The sequence below is a fragment of the Phoxinus phoxinus genome, assembly GCF_949152265.1.
Source record: "Phoxinus phoxinus genome assembly, chromosome: 5".
In the NCBI taxonomy this organism is placed as follows: Eukaryota; Metazoa; Chordata; class Actinopteri; order Cypriniformes; family Leuciscidae; genus Phoxinus; species Phoxinus phoxinus.
The window spans coordinates 32,382,624-32,404,247 of NC_136880.1; the positions used below are offsets into that span (position 1 = coordinate 32,382,624).

General features: G+C 36.3%; 2 protein-coding genes across 5 annotated transcripts; both read left to right on the forward strand.

Moving 5' to 3' along the window:
- The first annotated feature begins 1,034 nt into the window (after positions 1–1,034).
- Positions 1,035–10,165, forward strand: samd7 (sterile alpha motif domain containing 7). Of its 4 annotated transcripts, none has more exons than XM_079612265.1 (11): positions 1,035–1,339; positions 1,418–1,621; positions 3,271–3,343; positions 4,126–4,242; positions 5,521–5,644; positions 7,163–7,287; positions 7,377–7,455; positions 7,574–8,262; positions 8,683–8,795; positions 8,881–8,991; positions 9,550–10,165. In XM_079612265.1, the coding sequence occupies exons 4-11, from the start codon at positions 4,140–4,142 to the stop codon at positions 9,784–9,786; spliced, it is 1,581 nt and encodes a 526-aa protein (XP_079468391.1). In that variant the 5' UTR covers positions 1,035–1,339; positions 1,418–1,621; positions 3,271–3,343; positions 4,126–4,139; the 3' UTR covers positions 9,787–10,165. The 4 variants fall into 4 exon arrangements, with proteins under 4 accessions (XP_079468391.1, XP_079468392.1, XP_079468393.1 ...); XM_079612266.1 differs by having other exon boundaries at positions 1,101–1,339; positions 1,506–1,621; XM_079612267.1 differs by having other exon boundaries at positions 1,101–1,234; positions 1,506–1,621.
- Positions 10,166–11,177: 1,012 nt separating this feature from the next.
- sec62 (SEC62 homolog, preprotein translocation factor) lies at positions 11,178–21,320 on the forward strand. The gene is made up of 8 exons (XM_079612664.1): positions 11,178–11,383; positions 14,973–15,081; positions 15,689–15,794; positions 16,288–16,495; positions 16,583–16,678; positions 18,445–18,505; positions 18,582–18,701; positions 18,814–21,320. The coding sequence occupies exons 1-8, from the start codon at positions 11,207–11,209 to the stop codon at positions 19,296–19,298; spliced, it is 1,362 nt and encodes a 453-aa protein (XP_079468790.1). The 5' UTR covers positions 11,178–11,206; the 3' UTR covers positions 19,299–21,320.
- The last annotated feature ends 304 nt before the right edge of the window (positions 21,321–21,624 follow it).

Below are 21,624 nucleotides of genomic sequence, written 5' to 3' on the forward strand. Positions count from 1 at the left end.
TTGTAGAATTCTGAGTGTTTAGTCAAACCTGTGTGAATGACTTATATATATTTTTAAATTAGCAATAATAATATTTAATTTGTTTTGTTTTTGTGTGTGTGAAAAAAATCAGAAACTGCATAATGATCAACTTCAAATAATTTTTGCTTGTCAGTAAGATGTTTTAATTCAAATGCTTATGCTCACCTAGGCTGCATTTATTTATTTTTAAAATTATAAAATAAAATAAACAGTAATATTGTAAAATATAATTATAATTTAAAATAACTTTTCAATTTTAAAATGTCATTTATTCTGACGAAAAACTGAATTTTCAGCATCATTACTCCAGTCTTCAGTCGCATGATCCTTCAGAAATCATTCTAATATGCTGATTTGATGCTCAAGAAACATTTTAAGAAACAAATATAAGGCAGTTGTGCTGCTTAATACTTTTGTGGAAACTGTCATATTGTTTGTTCAGGAATCTTTAATGAACAGAAAGTTCAAAAGAACAGCCTTTTTTTAGGGAAATCTTTGTAAAATGTCTTTACTGAATAAATGCATCAATTTCTGACCCCAAACTTTTTTTTCAAATGGTATAGTCTACATTGTATATTGTAATTTTCAAGGCCTCAAGTTCAAATGCTATTATGATGAAATACTATAGTAGTAATGTCATCAATAAGCACTTAAGATTCCTGCGGTTCCACAAGCATTTGTTTACTCATTTCTTACAAAGCTCTGCATGGCACAGGAGGTGGTGTGTGTGGGGCCATTTATAATAATCAGCAAAACAGCTTTATTAGCCCTCTGTCAGCTTATCCCCGCGGGAGGTGAACACTTGCCGCCAATCTCTGCGTCTCCCCAAGAATCTGTTTTCCAGCAAAACGCTCATATGCCGCCCAATTGTGCGCACCCCTATCCCTGTACTAATTCTCCCTGATCCTCTCAGTGTTAAAAAATATAAGTCTGGGAACTGCAGACGATGCTGTAAGCGGGTGGTGAGCACAAACTGTCAGATTAACAAGTCTGAGCACATGATCATCCACAACATAGTCAGGAGGGCAGGCGCCCAATTAATGCAACCTGATATAGTCTCTGATTAACACCATGAGAATGATTTATGAGTTGCACTTGAAAGGCACATGCACATCCTGCTTGCTTTCAATCGACTGTATTTTCCATGGAAAAGGAAGCTGAGCGTTTAGGTGTCTTACCCTCTGTCTTAAAGTGCTAACAGGGGATTACTGAGGTAAATGTTGAAAGAGGTTTAGCCACTGTGCTTAGGCAGTGCTCTTAATTACATTTCAGCAGAGTGTCCTGCATGCAGTTGGACGAGAGATCATAGTGATGTCAGGTAAGGGGGGGCTTAAGCAGGCAGATAAAGCCAAGCTAATAGAGATAACATGAATCTGTAATTAAAGGTCTTTTTTAGTTAAGACAAGGAGCTGGCACTTGTTGGCCAAGGCACCTGCGGCAGCACTGAAGTCTTGAGAGTCCTGAGAGTTCCTTTCTTGTTGCAGCTTCGGGTCTCGTGCTCATTTTGGAATAATTTTTCTTGTTTGGAATGAATGTATTGATATTTACTTCCTGACTGAGAGCCTGGACAGATTCCCATTTCTCTGGCCGACATTCAGAGGTGAGTCTAATGTCTCATCTGTCTTTATGGCTTCACTTTTCCTTCCATTTGGTGTTTTTCCAGTTTATGCTGTATATCTTTAACCTGTAATGTAAGGTTAATGATTTAGACTGTATTTTAAACATGTTCATTTCACTGTGGATTCATTGCAATGGTGTGCAACAGTTTCATCGCACAGTATAGAATTTTAACAGTATACAGTGATCAGTCAACAGACATAACTTTTTCCTGCAGATATCCTTTATAGCTGAATTGAACTCATTCCATAATTGAACTTTAAATCAACACTGAATTGATTTAAGATAATGACACTGTTGTTGTTTTTTGAGCTGCTTTACAGCTGAATTTAATTCTGTTTGATTCACTGAATCATTTCCCTGTTTATCACAGTAAAGCTGCTTTGAAACAATCTGTAATGTCTAAATAAGAGTGGCTTGACTTGACTAGAACATGCAATTCATTTTAACCATCTTTATTCCTTTACATGTTAATATCCCGTTTAACTCTTTGTTATGTGCCAAAGAAGTGAAGGACAAGGTAGTTGATAGTGTTCGGATCATTGTCACTTCTGTTCATACCTGTCTTAGACTTGTGTGCTCTTACCCTACAAAGGAAGTACACTAGACCAGATGATTATTATCTACTCTACTATGACCTACCCAAATGCAAGGCTTGATTTAAGTCGTCAGCAGTTTTCCCTTAATTTATTCCTTTAATGAGATTAGTCTCAAGCAAATCCATCCAGTTCAAGTCTGTGACTTGGATATGGCATCACTTGTCACATGTGTGACAAGTGATGGAATAATATATGTATTATTCCAAAAGGGGGTCATGTTTTTATGAAGAACATTGTTTGTCCAAAAAATCATGTTTATCAACATTCACCTATGTTTATGAATTTTCAAATTATATATCATTCCTTCATTTTACAATAAACAGACTTTTCTGCGTATCAGGGAGGGTTTTAACACTGTTGACAGAGTGTCTGCCTGCACCACATTTAACACATAAACCGATTGTATCCCAGATTTATCCCCAAGGTGTTTTTAGGACATCTCTGGGGCTAATGGAGGCTAATAGGCTTAGCACTTAGGGTGTATTGTCCGGTATGCTTACAGGCAAGGTTTGCTGAGGGTAAAACTCTAAACTCTGGGATTACCTCCAACACATCCCTTTAAAATGCTGTATAGTCAGGACTTAGCTAATAGGATCTGAGGGGGGAATAGGGGCCCTGAAGGTAGTTTGGGGGTTGGCTGACAGCAGGACCGCACGCATGCAGGTCAGCAGATGTAGCAGGCAGACTGCTGGACTAACAGGAGGATTACTGGACTCAGATTAGAACGGCTCCTCATAACGGGTAATGCGCACAGAGGCAGTCCCAAGCAGAGCACAGGAGAATTATCCAGTAATAAAGATCTGTATAGATTTAATTATCCAGACCGTGTTATTACTCCAGTAAAGAAATTCTTGCAGGTTGAGAAAAAGACACTCAATAAGCCTACATGACAAATATAATATAATATAATATATACATTATCCTAATTGTTATAGCCCTGTTTTTTGTTTGGCTCTAAAGTTACACAGGAAATAACAGGTGTTCACAAATTTGTTACAGCCTATCATTTCCTCTCTCTATTTCTCAATATCAGACTGAAAGGAGCAACGTTACAGAAATATCTTACACCTGAGTGAGTGAAGATAAAGCAAAGGAGAGGTGAACAGGTACTTTATTACATCACATCTATATCCTTTATTACATTGATGTTTGAGTTCTTGGTATGTTTTTATTGAATCTTAAATGCGTGTTCACTGACCTGTATAGAAAAGAAAATATTTTGTAGGACTGTTAGATAATAAAAAACACTATTGCTCTATTAGTCCTCAAGAGACGTTGTGATCGTTTGTGTGTGAATTCTGTGTCATTTGTCTCTGTGCTATTTCAGTAGTGACTGTGAATAGGTAGACTACATAATGCCAAGTACATAATGTTCCATATGTTCCAGATAGTCTGTGCATTAAAGGGATCGTTCACCCAAAACAAATTTTTTTTGTCATCATTTACTCACCCTCATGTTGTTCCAAATCTGTATGAGTTTCTTTCTTCTGTTGAACACTAAAGAAGATATTTTACCAACATTCTTCAAAATAATTTTTTTTGTGTTCAGCAGAATAAAGGAACAGGTTTGGAACAACATGAGGGTAAGTATGATGACAATTTTAAAATTTTGGGGTGAATTATCCCTTTAAAGGGACAGGCCAATAAAAAATGAAACTTTTGTCATCATTTACTTACCCTCGTGTTGTTCCAAACCTGTATGCATTTCTGTCTTCTTTTGAACACAAAAATATATTTTAAAGAATGTTGATAACCAAAAGGTTTAATTTCCCATTGACCTGTTTTTTTTCTTCTTTTTTTTTTCTTTTTTTCTATAATGCAGTGTTTTTTCATTTTTTTTTATTAGAGAAGTTTTTAGAGAATAATGTGTATGTTTGTTACACTCAAGGAGGAGACAGTGTCATGACCCCACGTGACCAGCTAAGGAAGATATCAGCGCTGGGAGAGCAAAGCGCCCTAGATGAGAAACACTGGTACCGACTGGTCAATGGAATGTCTGCTGGAGGTGAGAGTTCATCACGGCACTGTCCATGAAACACTTTAACTTTAAAGGGAACCTATTATGACATTTAAAATGTTCCTAATGTTGTTTTGGGAGTCCCCAACAACAGTTTTACATGCATGCAATGTCAAAAAACACTTTTGTTTTCGTATAATATGCATTTATTTTTACCTGATTTGCTCACCGACTCCCAAATGATTCGTTCAACGACTCATTTTTCCAAACCCCTCCTTTGCGCGACGCTAATCTGCGATTGGTCAGATGACTCAGCAGAGATAATACTTATTGTTTAACACGGAGTACAATTATGCTTTTATCAATTAAATCGTGTTATAATAATGATTATAGTCCACTGCTTTGTAGCTTGTAGTAAAAAACTAAAAGTAAGATAAAGAATTTAATATGTTAGCGAGCATAGCCCAGAGTTCATATTGTAAAAGCACAATCAGTCTTTGTTTGCGTTAGCCCGATGCATAAACATAACGTTTAAAATAAAAAATAAAAAATGCAGTTACGTTACTACGAGGTATTATTCTATTCTTTAAGACAACTCCGAAAACAACGACAAACACTTCACATATCTCAATACAATTGTCATTGAAGACCTAGAAGCTAAACGGTGCTTACACAACAAACAAAATAATAATTAAGCATGCTACATAAAACATAAAAGCAACAATTATTAATAACACTTACAGGTTGTGATACGGAGGAGGAAGCTGATGCAAATACACTTAGAAATGAACCTTCCTTCAATATCAATAAAAAGCAATCGTCTTCAAAATGGCGCGAACTAAGCACAAGGCTCGGACTACACTTCTGTGGTATAGTTATATGAATTGTAGCCACTTAGTCTTCAAATGCTACTCCTTGGGCAGATGAAAAAAGTTGGCTTTTGAGTCGCACTTCAGTTCAGAACACAGTGTCTCGTTGCCATGATGTTTTCCCTGGCCTTGGAGCGCAATAAGTGGGCGTATTGTATTCAAATAACTTGACAAGTTGACGTCATCTAGTCAGAGAAAAAGCTTTGGTCTTCTAGCGATTCATAAAAATTACTCCGAGTCGACTCTTACTTTTGAAAGACAATAACTTTATATACGGTGCACTTTCATATTTCAAACTTTGCAGGATGTTTTTGTTCACTTAGATCTATGTTACACACTACATGAAAGGTAAATTTCAAAATTCCATAATAGGTGCCCTTTAATGTGAAAAGGTATGGCTAAGAATGAACTAATACTATTACTGATACCTTTATCTGTTACTCTGCATGTGAAACAGAGTTGCGGCAAAGGCAGGAGCTCATGATGAGGAACCAGATGGCCATGGCTCCACAGATCTTGGCTCAGGGGCAGCAGAGACTGCAGGGTGTTCCTGCGCAGTTTGATCCCCGCTTCATGGAGAGGTCAGTTAGAATCAACTCTAAAACTAGCCAACTAGCAAGACAGTAAAAGAGTATTTTTTAATACTAAGAATGAGATTTAATTGTTAATGGACAATTTCAGTTATTACTGTACTCTTGTAACGGATGTAGGCCAGTAAGAAACCTGTGTGTAAACCTCATTCTCTTGGCCTCGAGAGGCGCTCTAACAACTGACGCTAGAGGTCTTTAGCTTCCTTGTTAGCGTGCTCACCTCCCTCGGAGACTCTAGTTCGAATCCCGCTCAGGGGTGCGTTTCCCGAAAGCATCGTTAGTCAACTATGGTCGCAAGTTCCGTGTATATCAGCATAGTTCAACGATTTGGTGTTTCTCGAAACCATCGTTCCAACGAACGTTCGCAAACAGCATCGCAAACTTGTGTGGTTGGAACAACATCTCTCGAGCTGTGGTTTGAAGCATAGTTCCTAGTTTACATGAGATATAGACTGAATAAATCCTTATCTTTAGCAAAATAAGCAAGCTGACATTCAGTACAACCCGTGTTATTTATTTAGAATACATACAAATGTAATTTACGTCTTTTAGTTTGTCAAGAGATTTAAAACACCGTTTTTTAAGACTGCGCATGTGCGAACGTGCTCAACTATGTAAGAACGAGCCAAATATTGAGTCTGGTAATAAAGCAAAATAACTGAGAAAAATTAGAAATGGTCTTCAGATGCCATGTCTGTAACTTATATGACAAAATCTAGCGTTAATTCGATCTCAAACAGATTAATTAAAATAATTTATTAGTCCACCACGTGAGAGACGTCATAAACCAACGTGGTTGAACGATACTTTGCGACATATGGTTTCGGGAAACAGTCGTGACGAGCTAGTTGATTTCTTCAACGATGCATCGTACTATGGTATTTAAGCAGTGAGCTATATAGTTGTACGGGAAACGCACCCCTGAGCGGGTCGAGTAGGACCGGTTACATTTGGTGCCGTGACCCAGGTGTGAGTGAGGTTTAGGGGGGTGAGTGTAACTGACATAAGCCAGTAAGACCTTGTAAAACTTACTTCCTTTGGCCTCAAGAGGCGCTCAAGGGGCTGAGGTCTTTAGCTTCCTTGTTACTGCGCCCGCCTCCCACGCCAGAGACCCCCAGTTCGAATCCTGCGGGTCGAGAAGGACCGGGTACACTCACTTCAAGCTGAGTACAATAATTATGTGTGCAATAAAAGTACAATAATCGATTTTAAAAAGTAAGATAAAAAATGCAGTGAATAAACTATGCAGTTTCAACTAGACTAGAAATGTACATACTTAAATCGATATTCAAATTTTGTTTGTCACACACACAACCACAAACAGTATGACATGCTTGGTAATAGAAAGAACAGGAAATACAGAAAAAATAGAACATGCCAAAGAATAACATTTAACAGTAATAGAATTACAACACAATGTAGATAATATAAATATATTAGATAGCAGAATAAAGTCAAACAAGATGTAAGCTGGACTTGAATGAATGGATGAATCCTCTTTATCTGCAGAGAACTGGTGCAGCCCACTGAGATGGTATCAGCTGATGGTAGACAAATACACATGGGTGCCCACCTCGGCCCACCTCTGCCCCAAAACTCCAATGTTATTCAAGGCAGGGGATTCCCTGGCACAGGTTGGAATGGAATTATATACAGGTTAATTTTTAGACAATATGGGAAGCTCATTGAGCAAACTTACTTTATTAATTTAATTAATTTCCAGGTTACAGCTTCCTTCCAACTGAAACCATGGAGACAGTTGCCAGGCGACAAGAGTTAATTCACAAACAGAACATAGCCAGGTAAATGTCTGTGTATTTGCCCTGATATGTAATACAATATTAAATTGGAGTAAAAAATATGAATAAAATATAAAGCTATTAACAAATGTAATCAATAAGTTTTTTTTCTTTTAACGAGGATGGAGATGAATGCTATCCTGCATCAAAAAGAGTTGGAGAACGCCCACCAAAAGGGTCTTATTGGTATGGAGAATCCCATGATGTACCAGGGCATGCAACCCAATCCAATGGCCTTCAGGGGCCGCCAGCGTCTCCCGGATGGTCATGATGTATTCGTCCACCGCACCACACTTGAAGACCTGCATGCTAACAGTCTCCTCATGTCAAGCCCTTACCCACAGATCAGCACACTGCAAAGGGAGCGAGGACGCAGGACAGGCAGGAGGACCACCAATCATAAGAGCTCAGACAACAACATCACTCTCCCTAAAGGCCAATCAGAAGAGAAGAACATCGACCAAAGTCCAGGAGGAGCATCGGGGGAGGAGAAGGAAGTTGAAGGGAAAGGTGAAATGGGCAGTGAGGCCCCCAGCAGCAAACCACACCAAACCAAAGTAGAAACAGAGATGTCTTCAGCCAGCAGTAGGAAAAGTTTTAAGGAAGGAGATCCAGGGATTCGCAAGGCATGTCTTAGTGGACAGGAGGGTTGTGCAGAAGTCACCAACTGCAATGCCGGCACCAGTGACAAAGACATTTCCAACCCTTGCTCGGCTTTCCAAGAAAAGTTTCTGTACCCATCTGCCGCCGGCCCTCTCACAGGGATGCCCTACATGCTCCCCGTGCCAGGAAATGGACTTCTACCACTTGGTGTGTTTTTATAGTTTAATTTAAATTAGCTTATATTTTTTATATTTTCATTTTAATTAAAGTTAACGTGCTTTTTTTATATTTCTTTATTTAGTTTTAATTTTAGTCACTTTAGTACTTTAACTTTTTAACTATTCAGTTATGCAAAGGCAACATTTCTAACTTTTGGGTTTTCTAATAAAGTTTAGTTAGTTAGTTTTTTAATAGTTTTTAATCTAATATTTATATTTTATTTCTTAGCTTTATTTCAATTAAAGAAAACATTTTTAACAGTTCTAGTTAACAATACAACACAGGTGTTTGGCTGTTTGTCAGGCATGTTTTGTGAGCCAATATACATTTCTCTTAAGAAATATTAAGATGATGATGATGACACATTATAGTCAATGCTACCTATTAATTTGTTTTGTTTTCAACCAGGTCCTCCTAATATGTTTCTCAATGGAGAAGAGATGTCTGATATTCGCAAATGGACAGTTGATGACGTCTTCAACTTTATCAGTGAAATACCAAGCTGCGCTGAATATGCACAGGTAATAGAAATGTAAAATGACAAAATGTAATAATAATTTTAAAGCTGTTTTTCAATCTTATTCTCGTGTGTGTCATCCACTTCAGACATTCAAAGACCACATGATTGATGGAGAGACGTTACCTCTTCTTACAGAGGAGCATCTCCTGGACACACTTGGGCTAAAGCTTGGGCCGGCGCTCAAGATACGATCACAGGTATTTACAATGTTTTAAAAGGACAAGATTCTCTACATATAATGTCCTCATAAACAGGTTAATCATTAAATTTAAAGTTAGTATTAAGAAAATTTAATTCAGTCAAACAGAAGTTGCAATAATCTTTTCTTTCCTGTTGTGACGTATAGTTGAGTAAAAAGGCTCCTCAAACAAGAAAAAATGTAGGGTGGGACTTGATTTTGTTGACGTTTTCTATTGGTCGATCTCATGTGAGTGACAGGTTGTCCTGCCCTCATGCCAGTAAACGTAATGAGAGAAGAGAAGAGATGTTGTCACAAGAGGGAGGGGGAGTTATTTTGATGAAAGATTATGAGGTCGCACATTATTTTTTAAAAAAAATAATCATGTGCACAGATAAAATTATTTATAATAAACACTGCAATATTCCAAAAAAAAAAAAAAAAAAGTTACCGGTAATGGTGAATTTAAGGGTTCCTTCTATCCTCCAATGGGTCCTTGATCTTCAAAAGGTTAAAGATTTTTAAAGAATTACCTCTAACTCTTTTTACTCATTAGGTTATTCTACTCTCTTTTTAGTTGTCCCGACGGATGGGTAGCATGTTCTACAACATGATGAACTTGCCCCTGCCTGTCTCTGGCCTGCAGCCTCCACCTGAGAAAAGTGGGGACAGATCCTCAGACATCAGCTCCCCCCTCAACTGCAACAGCGTGGAGCTTCTCAGCAGCCCCAGAGACACAGAGGCTCTTAAATCTACGGAGCCTGTTAGTGAAGCTGATAATCCTTCACCGACCCAGATGAGTGAGACCACCTGAAAGAGCACAACTATTGGATTTCTTTTTATTCCACCTCAAAATCCTTTACTGTTTTGACACCTAATGGATAAGGTAGACAGAAACTGACATTTCTGTAGTGAATATACTGATCATACATTTTTTACATCACAAATATATAATGATCTGTGTAATACAATAGGTTCAAAATGTGCTCCAACGGACTCAGTAGACTGTTGAATGCTGGATTTTTCTACGTATATTATGTATATTTTGTAATAAATTAGCAAATCAATTAAAACATTTTGTCCTTATTCTTTTTTATTGTAAAATTTTATTTTGGTTTTTACTTCAAACTTGAATTATTCTCTATTTTCATGTGTTGTTTGCTGTGAAGTAAATAAAAAATAATTATTCCTTTGTTTGTTTAAATGTTTTTTATTTTCCACACACAAAAAAATCTCACAATCTATACTATTAATTTATTTTTCAACAAATGAAAATATATTATTTATGATATGACTGAATCTAGTCTAAATCCCTTGTGATTTTTGTAATTTTCTATAAATAAGCATAAAATCCAATGTAACCTTAATTAAGCTGTTACTCACTGGCTAGTTTGTAGCAAATGTTGTTTTGTAGTTATTAATACTTTTTTAATGATTTCCAATATATATATTATAGCCTATATAAGAATATTGTTATTCTTACAATAGGCCTAGCTTAACACAGCTGACTGGTTGAAAGATTTATTAATGCAGTCCAAACAACAATATTTGCAAAAAATATTTTTTGTTATTTATTGTCTTTGTTTGTTGTTGGTTCCAATTTTTTTTTGTTATTTTAGGATAATTGATATATACCGTATATAGTTTTTAGTAATATTTTGAAATAATTTTTATTTTGTAGGCTATATTTTCCCTTTTATTTTTAAGTTTAGTTAAAGTTTTAGTCATTTTGTTGTTGTTTTTTCATCAGTTTTATAATATTTTTATTTTAGTTTTGTTTATCATCAAGTTAAACTAAATGAAAATGAGAAATGTTGCCTTAGCAGCTTAAATCAAACAAGTTTAATATATATATATATATATATATATATATATATATATATATATATATATATATATATATATATATATATATATATATATATATATATAACCTATATATATATAACCTATATATATATATTCTAAGGTTTCAAACATTTAAGGAACATTAATGAATGTGTTAATTTTATGATAGATAATAATAATCATCTAGTTCTCACAACAAAACTGTGGGTTTTGTCAGGGTTAGAATTACACAATACTGTGACTGACAGATAAACTAAACGCACCTGTTTCAGTTAAGTTGTGTATATTTTCATCAAGCAGTTTTCTTCGTTCAATGATTGGAATTAAAAGCATTAAAAATGACTTCAATGCACTGACGCACTTTGGATGCCTCACCTGCACTTCAGATGGCAGTATTCACTCCTTCAGATTTTAATCTGCAAAGCGAAGAAGTGACTGATCCTGATCACGGGCTATTCGAAATATCGCGAGATCTCCCTCCCCACTCTGTTCGTGACCACGTCAAGGGAACCCAGAAGTTAGAAATCATGGCGGAGCGCAGGAGACACAAGAAGCGAATTCAGGTACCAAATTCACGTAATATTTGCTATCAGATGCTCAATCTTAGATGGCTTCTGCTTGGCATTGTGTCATTTCTCGAGTTAGTGTTTTATTCGTCCTAACATACAGTTGTACATTGATCCGTTATTTTTGCAGTGCTTTCATATATGGGAGGTGGATTATTTATCAGTGTTGGCGCAATTTTTGCGCCTTTCTACGGGAATGCAATGTATCTCTTGGCTGGTTATACACACTTATACATTTACTCGATGTATTTGATGTGAGCATGACCTGAATGCCTCTCCCCTGTGAAGAGTATGTGTCTGGTGGCACAGCTGATGGAGTTGGCCATCTTAGCTCGGCACAGACTCGGTTTGCAGGCTGTTCTTATTATTAACCAGCTGCTGTCTCAGATGCTTGACGAATTTGACCAAATATCGCCCATAACACATAACTTATCAACGATTGCACAATCTCCACATTTGTACCTATTTGCAGTGTAATTAAACAGACATTTCAACCCAAAATAACATTTCTGTCATTTCATTTGAAATCCTCATGTTGTTTCAATCTCATTTGACTTACTGTCTGCGTCGAATACACAAGGACTTGTGTGACTCAGTCACCTTTTACTGCATTAAAAGTGAACTCTGACTGTCAGTCCATAACATTTTACCTATCAATATATAATTTTCCACGCGAAAATGCATATACAGATTTCAAACAAGTGAGATGAAATCTGATCATTTTTGGGTGAATTATCCCTGTAAGCCCATTCTCCATAAATACAATTTATAGCTTCCTCAATATTTAAAACAAATGCAAGGGCTACATTATGTGGATCTTCCACTGACTTAAAACCTAGTGTTACCTAGTACTTAGACATTATTTTTTGGTCGTGGTCAGAATCATCCCTAAAAAACATTGTTAGGTTGGCAACTCGTTTGGCTTTGAGACTGCCAGTGTGTGTTCCTGTAATAAATATGGTTATGTAAAAGAACTGGAGTTTTGAGTAACGACGTGTTGTCTTGATAAGAGAGTGACTCTTCATGATCCTTCAGCGTGTTGGTTTTTGCTCTTATGCAACAGGTTGAAATCCACTGTCATTGCTGGTCAGTTTTCTTTCAGTGCATAAACAACATGTAATTTATTCCTGTCATACTAAACTGAAATTTCAGTAGCAATTACTCTAGTCTTCAGTGTCACATGATCCTTCAGAAATCATTCTAATATGCTGATTTTCGGCTCAAGAAACCCTTCTTAATATTATTATTTGAAAACAGTTGTGCGGTTTAATATTTTCGTTGAAACATACTTTTTTCAGGATTCTTTAATTGAATAGAAAGTTTAAAAAAACAGCATTCATTTTAAACAGAAATATTTTGTAACATTATAAATCTCTTTACTGTAATTTTTTTATAAATTTAATGTGTCCTTGCTGAATAAAAGTGCCACCGTAAAGGCAAAGTAAATTAAAATGACATTTCCACTCTGAGTGATATATGAGAAATCCTGCATTACATTTACTTAATAACATCAATAGGAAACCTAAATCAAATCTTTAGATTTTAAAGTATCAAGCTAAAACAAATAAAGCACTGCATGTTTTTCACTGTAAAGATGGCTATTAGATCAAGTGTTACAGGGAAGTTCCCCCAAAAATAAAAAGACTGTTCCAAACCTGTATGGTTTTCTTTTTTCTGTGGAATACAAAAGAAGATATTTTAAAAAAATGTCTCGGGGGGGGGGTTTTGTCCATACAATGAAAGTCAATTGCAACCATGACATATTCAAAACATAATCTTGTGTTCCCCAGAAGAAAGTAAGTCATACAGGTTTAGGACGAAATGAGTTGTTATCCCTTCAAGCAGTTTATCTGAAGCCAGCAGCCTGTCTAATGTAGTACAGCTTTCACAGAGAGACCACCAAATCGTAATGATAACAACACCAGGGCTTGCTGTTATGGATAAGTTATTATTTACCAAGGTGACTGAGACAATATAATCCATAAACATTTGGCTGACTTCCTTCACAAAATCCAAAGCAATATCAGGCAACATGCCAGTAACTCCCAGACAAAAATACCATGTTTATATGGTCTTCATTGAACGTTTCTCTCTGAGCCGTGCAGGAGACATTCTGACCAAATAGAGTATGACTGAAGGATTGTGGAGCCTACACTAAAACCTCAGGCTTATGAGTGTAGTTATGCCTGGTAGTCATTCATTACTCAAATGAATGATGTCTCTATAGGCTGGATTTGTAAGAGTTTTTTTGTATAGTGTGGTCACACAAGTAATGATCTTTAGCTTAATAAAGCGGGTCAGTGAGGAGCCGGTGATTACAGAGCACAGCACATCAGTATGTGGTGAGCTGAGGCTTTTAATTAGTTCACATTCATTGAGTCCATGATCGACGAGGGTCCTGCTGCAGTGCAGGAGGTTCATTTCAAAGCTTTTTCAGAGGGGTTAGCTGGATTCCTGCACTGCTGTTATCCTGAATTCTCTTGATATCATTTTTCACTGGAATTAAGGGCTGTAGCCAAAGGAACAAAACAGCTTTTTGTCATTTCTTCTGTTACGTCTTGGGTTAGTATCTAGGTCCACTCCCATGGTGTCTCAAGTCTCGTTGGTCCAGAATTAGGCTCTACATATAATAGGGATGCACATATTACAACTTATTTTTTGAAGTTTTGGCTTACAATTGTATGCTATTTTGTCTGAAGAAATGAAAAATGGAAAATTAAAACAAATTGTTTCTGAAGACCTGTCAGCATTACAACAAGTTGCTAAAGATAACATTTAACAGTGTTATTCAATTATTAGTGTAAAATATGCATGTAAATTTTTACTGCAATTATACACTACCATTCAATAGTTTGGGGTCGGTAAGAAAAAAGAAAAAAAAAATTATGCTTCCCAAGGCTGCATTTATTTGATCAAAATAAAGTAAAAATATTGTGAAATATTATTACGATATATAATACCTTTTTCTATTTTAAAATGTAATTTATTCCTGTGATGACAAAGCTGAATTTTCAGCATCATTACTCCTGTCTTCAGTGTCACATGATCATTCAGAAATCATTCTAATATACTGATTTGCTGCTCAAGAAACATTTCTTTCTTATCAATGTTGTTAATAGTTTAAAAAAAATGTTGAAACCGTGATGCATTTTTTTTGCAGGATTTTTTTATGCATAGAAAAAGAAAATAAATAAAAAGCAGCATTTATTTATTTATGTTGTACGATTTGAAATGTCTTAACTGTCTTTTTTATATATATATAATCTTATAGGCCTATATAATTGTTTTATATAAAAGTGTCTATCTTTTTTGAGAAAAAAAATATTATATATTTGAAATTATACTGAACACACTTTTGAGTGGTATCATATATATCCAATATTGACTGATGGTATTAATAAATAAATAAATCACAAATTTGATCTGATGATAACCAATATGATACCGAATTACCTATATATTGTACATCCTGACTGCATAGCATTATATTTAATGTGATCTGATTAGATTCAAATGGAAGCTTGTTTAGATCTTCAGCAGACCAGTTTTATCATTAAGTCTTTACAATCTTTATCACTTTTTTCAGGAGGCCAGTGAACCTACCAAGGAGGAGAAGGCGGTGGCCAAGTACCTGCGCTTTAACTGCCCCAACAAATCTACCAACATGATGGGACATCGCGTGGATTACTTTGTCGGTCAGTTTAGTCATTCCTGTCTTGTTTTCTTCTGTGCCCTCAGCATAGGGTTTATATTAAGGCTTCTTTTAAGACCCCCTGTGGTTAAAAATCTAGTTTTGAATGTTGTTTTCTATGTCTATATGTTGTGTTTACTATTCCGTAAAGGCAAATTCATGTCAACACCATTGCTTAGTATTTTCTCTTTAAAACTGTTGTGATCTAAAGACAGTCTAAAAAAAAAACATTTTGAAATCACTTGTTTCTCTTACGTCACAAACTACCTTGTAACCAATCACGGTCAACGTGTCGGTGGCCTTTAGCATATCATTAACTATGACTGCTTTGAAGCCGTGGAGTCTCAAGAGAAGCCAGGCTATCCTGGTATATTTTTCTGTTGAAATTAAAATTAGTAAATCCGCGTATACTAAATTACGCAAGTGTGTAGAGTTACAGTCAAGCTATTTAAAGGCATGAAGAGGTTTTACATTTTTTTCATGTCAATTTGGGGATTAAAGATGAGTTTTAAGGGATACAATTATTGACTTCAGGGGGACTTTGGGGGACTTTATTTATTTATTGCTTCAGATGCTGTCATTAAACCAAATGTTTGTTTTCTGCTCATCAGCCTCTAAAGCAGTCGAGTGTCTGCTGGATTCCAAGTGGGCCAAAGCAAAGAAGGGTGAGGAAACTTTGTTCACAACCAGAGAGTCAGCGGTGGACTACTGCAACAGGTAAACCTAGTCTTTTTCTCTCGTTTTATGATGCCGAATGGGAATTTTCAGTAGTATTTGATATTACAAAGCTGTTTATCGAAGCTAAAGAAAAATGATACTAGTCTCTTATGTTCACTAAGGTTGCATTTATTTGATCACAAATACAGTAAAAACAGTAATATTGTGAAATATTATCAGTGTATGCAGAGTTGGCGTATTAGAAACATTTATTATTTTTATCAATGTTGAAAACAGTGTTGTGGGAAGACAGTTTTAACATAGAAATCTTTACTGCCACTTTTGACTTGTAATTTAATCACTTTTATTTAAATAAATTACAAATGTCTTGTAAAATTCTTCAATTCCATAATTTTGTGTACATCTCATTTGATTTGATTTTATATGATACATCTCCATTAGTATGCTCCCATTATATCTGTATTTGAAAATGTGTATTTTGAAAAATCTTTATCAGTCAACCACTAATTTGAACTATTATTACTATTCACAGGCTCCTAAAGAAGCAGTTTTTCCACAGAGCCCTGAAAGTGATGAAGAAGAAGCCAGAGAAAGATGTAAAGAAAGAGAAGGAAAAAGAGAAAGAAAAGGAAAAAGAAAAGGCTAAAAGTGACAGTGGCAAGGAAGAGGAGAAAAAGAGCAAAAAAGACAAAGACAAAAAGAAGGATTCTGAGGCTGCGGACACAAAGAAGGAAAAAAATGTATGACTAGAACATCTGAGAGGATGAGCGCTGTTACATGCGCATGTCATGAATCTTTATTTTGATGGCTTATTTCTGTGTGTTTAGGATGACAGTCCAGGATCTCCAAAGAAGAAGAAGGATGTGAAAAAGAAGTTCAAGCTGGAGCCTCATGAGGACCAACTGTTCTTGGATGGCAGTGAGGTCAGGATGAGTAGCATTCAGAAAATCACATCTAACAGATTCTTGTAAATATAAATCTAGCTTGACGATGAATTGTCATTTGCAGTTAACAATTTATTGTCGTCTTAATGCTCGTCGTTCCTAACAACGCCCTTCAGCCGTGATTTATTCACCACACAGCACAGCCTGTCGCACCTTATTGCCGTTATAAACCGGTTACCACACAATACAAATATTGAAGCCAAAAACATGTATCAATGCTACTTTCATAAAGTAAAATCCCTAAATGCCTTCCTTCCACTGGAAAAAAATAGTCTGACCGTGAATAGTAACCGAATGTTCCTAGGTGTAATCTCATGGAGCTCAAATAAAAACAGACTTGGAATCGTTCTCATAGTCTGTCATTATTAAATTGGTTCCTCACAAATAAATATTATTGGTCATTTAAATTTTATTGTTCAATAAATAGTATTTTATTTTATAGAAGTAATATGCCGTAATTTGTATTGAAAAAGGGTCTGTTAGTGATTGTTTTTTTTGTTTTGTTTTTTTACTTGAGTGAGTTACATTGTTGCGCCATTAGATGGCAGCAAAGACTGTCTATGAGCGAGTCGGTAGCAAAGACTTTTATATTGAAAGGGCCTGGAACAAGGTTGTTAACGGGGACGTTGTTTTTACTTTAAACAGCACCTTATAAGATACAATCAACAAATGCATCGACTAGTCATCGACTAACCGTTAAAGGGAATATAGCTTTCCTCAACAGCCATTGCAACTTATTTTTTGTTACGGATATAAGCTTGACCAAAAGAAATGAATGGGATATCAGATGCAGGTAATACACTCGCTTGGTTGATCTCTCTCTCTCTCTCTCTCTCTCTCTCTCTCTCTCTCTCTCTCTCTCTCTCTCTCTCTCTCTCTCTCTCTCTCATATAATACTTATAACAATACACAATAATACTCAATACACTCATACATAATACATGTTGTAATAATTTCAGCACTGGAGCATGACGGTTCATGTCTCTCCAAATTGTTCCTCAAACCACTCATCTACTGTCATTTTGCCTATGAAATGAAAATTTACTTTAAACATTTTAGCCTTTTAATTCTTAAGTTTTTCTTCAAATCAGAACAAACATATGTTTGTTGCGCAGTGATACACAGAACTGTTGTTGGGTGAAGAGCTCATAGTCGTGCCTTATCGTGAATAAAACAGCTATTGACCAATCAGAATCGAGGACTGGAGCTACTAACAGTTATTTAAATAACGCTTACAGTGTAAGAAAAATACACCTTACCTTATATAGTAAGATTGTTTTCCACGTTTAACTGTTTTATGGAATAGAGCAATAAAATGTTGCACAGGGCTAGTATACGGGGCGTAATTTGTGGGGGGGTTGGGGGGGAGATAAACCCTCCCCCCCCCATATTTAAATCTATGCATTACAACCCCTGAAAAATAAATAAAATAATTTATTTAATTATTTACCTTGATATTTAATAATAACATTGTTAATATATTAGTCTTTCTTATCTTTATATTATTACTGTTGTTATTATTTAAAATAATATAATTACATTTTCACACTGATGTTTTTGGAACCCAGCCAACCTGACTATTGTAATATATTATAGACTTGTATAACATAATATTGGATTATAATATTGAGGCTGGCTGGGTATTGTTACTGTGTTGTGATAAAATGAAAATAAACTGTTATAGATTCTTCATGTCTTTTTTTTTTTTTCTAATGAAAAAGTTGAAACATTTGTCTTCCCTACAGGTTTATTTTTGGATTTACGATCCAGTCCACTTTAAAACCTTTGCCATGGGATTGATTCTAGGTAGGATCTCTTCTTCTACAGTGTCTGTCGTTTGACTGGCTCCAGTCCTGATTCAGAGCGTTGTGTGTGTTTGCAGTCATTGCCGTCATCGCAGCCACTCTGTTCCCTCTGTGGCCTGCTGAGATGAGAGTTGGTGTGTATTACCTGAGCGTGGCAGCAGGATGCTTCGTCGCCAGCATACTACTACTGGCTGTTGGTACGACCTCAAGACTTTACATTCTAGTTGCAATTTGATATCGTCTACCAATTTCCAATGACATGTTCTATCTTTTCTCATCCCCTTATTCCTTCTTTTCCCTTTCGTTCAGCTCGTTGCATCTTGTTCCTCATCATCTGGCTGGTGACCGGCGGGCGCCATCACTTCTGGTTCCTACCGAACTTGACAGCCGATGTGGGCTTTATCGACTCTTTCCGGCCCCTCTATACGCACGAGTACAAGGGTCCTCGCTCCAGCTCCAAGAAATCCAGCGGCGAGAAATCTGACAAGGGCTCGGATTCCAGCAAAGCACAGAAATCGGATAGCGAGGATAAATCGGACAGCGAGAAGAAAGACGGCGAGGAGGAAGAGGATGAAGACGAGAATAAAGAAGAGGAAGCGGGCGCAGAGCGTCAGTCAGACACAGACAGTGACAGGCGAGAGGACGAGGGCTCGCAACACAGCAACGGCAACGACTTTGAAATGATCACCAGAGAAGAGCTGGAGCAGCACACAGAAGAGGAGGAGGAGGAGGATGAGGAGGAAGTTGATGAAGAAGAGCAAAGTGAGACAAAGCCCTTGACTGTTCAGACATAAACGTTTCCCTCACACCGCACATATACTCCCATGCTCCATGTGGACCTGCTGACGTACTTCTGTCAAGTTCAGAAGATGTTTCCCATTTCTGTTCAGGCTGAGATCTTCCTCTGTGAAAACAGACAGGCTTAAAGGATAGACGAGAGCAGGAAACGGCTACGATGACAATGGAAATATCGCAAAGGCTGTTTGGTTTCCCTGAACATGCTTTCTCCTCTGTGGATGCAACAATGCAAGTCTCCCCGAGCCCCGTGTTTCTCTGGTTCCTTGATTTTTCTCTTTTTCCATGTTAACTTTATCTAATGTCAAGCGTTTTGTTGTATAAACATGTTGGTAGTATTAAGAAGGCCTGAATCGGTCAACTTTCACAATGTTTTTTTTTTTTTTAACCCACATATGAATGTTCGCTCTCCAATATAGTCTGAAAGATTCAAATCTGAAGTTGAAGTTTTTTTTTTTTTTTTGTTCTTTCCTTTTAAATACATTGGATAATTTTTACGGACCAACATATTTTGTCTTAGATGTCTATCGTTTCAGTCATAAATGTCCATGGCACTTGACCTGTGACATTTCTTTGAGGAACTCTGGGAGATCTTGCCAGGTTTGGGACAAGAGCTGTGTTTTTGTGCAATTGACACGGTCTGCCACATACATTTCTGCAATCACGTGTTGTGACCCTAACAAGAAATAGTTCTTAATGAAAACAGAGGGGTTAATAAATTGGAGCAGTATCCTTGACTGTGGTAGGCAGTTATTTAAAACCAAACTCCATTTGAGTCTTATGAGGTCGACTGCTTTCAAAAGGGGAAACTACATCCACATTCGTGCCAAATGATGCGGGATATTGATGCTTTTTTCATGTACATTTAAATTATGACCAACTTACAGATAAGGAATCATGTCATGCCGTAGCTCGTATATGTCCTCTAGAGCCAATCACATCTGTGCATCATAGCCTCTGGTTCTCCCATCTGGTGTTCAAAGTCCGAAGTTGACAAAGTGTACTTCCCCGAGCGGCTTGTGGTCCAAAATAGTTTGTTAGTTGCATTTTAACAGGGCCGAGGTCCAATGCTATCTTTCCGTAGGTTTGCAAACTAATTGGCTAGAGTATTATTTTACATTATCTGTTTCTTTGACTCATACTGAGGATGATATTTAAGAGATAAAATACAAATGTATCATTTATATATGGATTCTATAAATCTACCAGAGATGTTCATGCCAGCAGTTCAGGTTCAGCATGAGCTGTACTCTAATGTCAGACAGGTTTTTCATTTCACTGCTTTTTGTACTAATACTATAACACCACCGATTGTTTTCGATGCTGAAGACTTCAGAAAGAATGCAGCAAACATCTGAGTTTTAGTGGTTGTCAAAAGCGCACAAGATAAAGATGCTGAAAAGGTGATTTTCATATATTGAAAAACGCATCTCTCAAAATTCATGGTCATCTCAAGTTGACGAGGAGCAGGGAAAGCCCTCGTGCCTGAGAGAACGTCTCTCTTTCTCTTCATCAAATGTATGAATCTTTAACCACGTCTGTAAGTAGATGATCTTGTCAGTCAAAACCCCCAGAGGGGTCACACTTAGTGTTCCTGTAGAAATACTATGTATGTTTTCAATATTCTTTCATTGACTTTGAAGACCTGGATAGACTGGGCATAACACAACGTGTAACTAAAGACATGTTTTTACTTTATATGTGTAACTTCACTCACCTTTTTTCTGTCCCGTTGTCTTTATGAGAGAGAAAGATGCTGATATCCCAGATGAATTTTTTTTGTTTTAATTTGCAGGAAGTTTCATTTGACATTAGGTGACTCATGTAAAAATGTAGTTATATCATTTATAAAAAAATTAAATCTCATCCTTTTTTTATGTGGTCTGCATCTTCAACTAACTAATTGTCCGTATTTGGATCAATGTTGAGGATTGTCTTTTTGCAGTATATGGAGAATAATTGAAGTGTCTGTCAAAAACTATCTGTATCCTTTCATTGCAATAAAAATATAGAACACAAGCAGTTTGCATCGTTTTGTTGAAAACTGTCAGGCATTTCAGTTGTTATAATATATTTCACACAAGCTATTATAGTTTTTAATATATGTAATATATTCCATTGCTCTGCAAACATTACAGATTGTGTCACTTAAGAGGCTTGATAGACAAAAACAATTACATTTATTCTGCTATACACAAGATTAAATACAAGATTGTACCATTGCAGGATTAAATGGTACATTTCAAATCAAGTAAATTTAATAAAAAAATACAAGTAGTCTGTAAAATATAAGAGTATATTTAAAATGATCAAATAAACCATCCA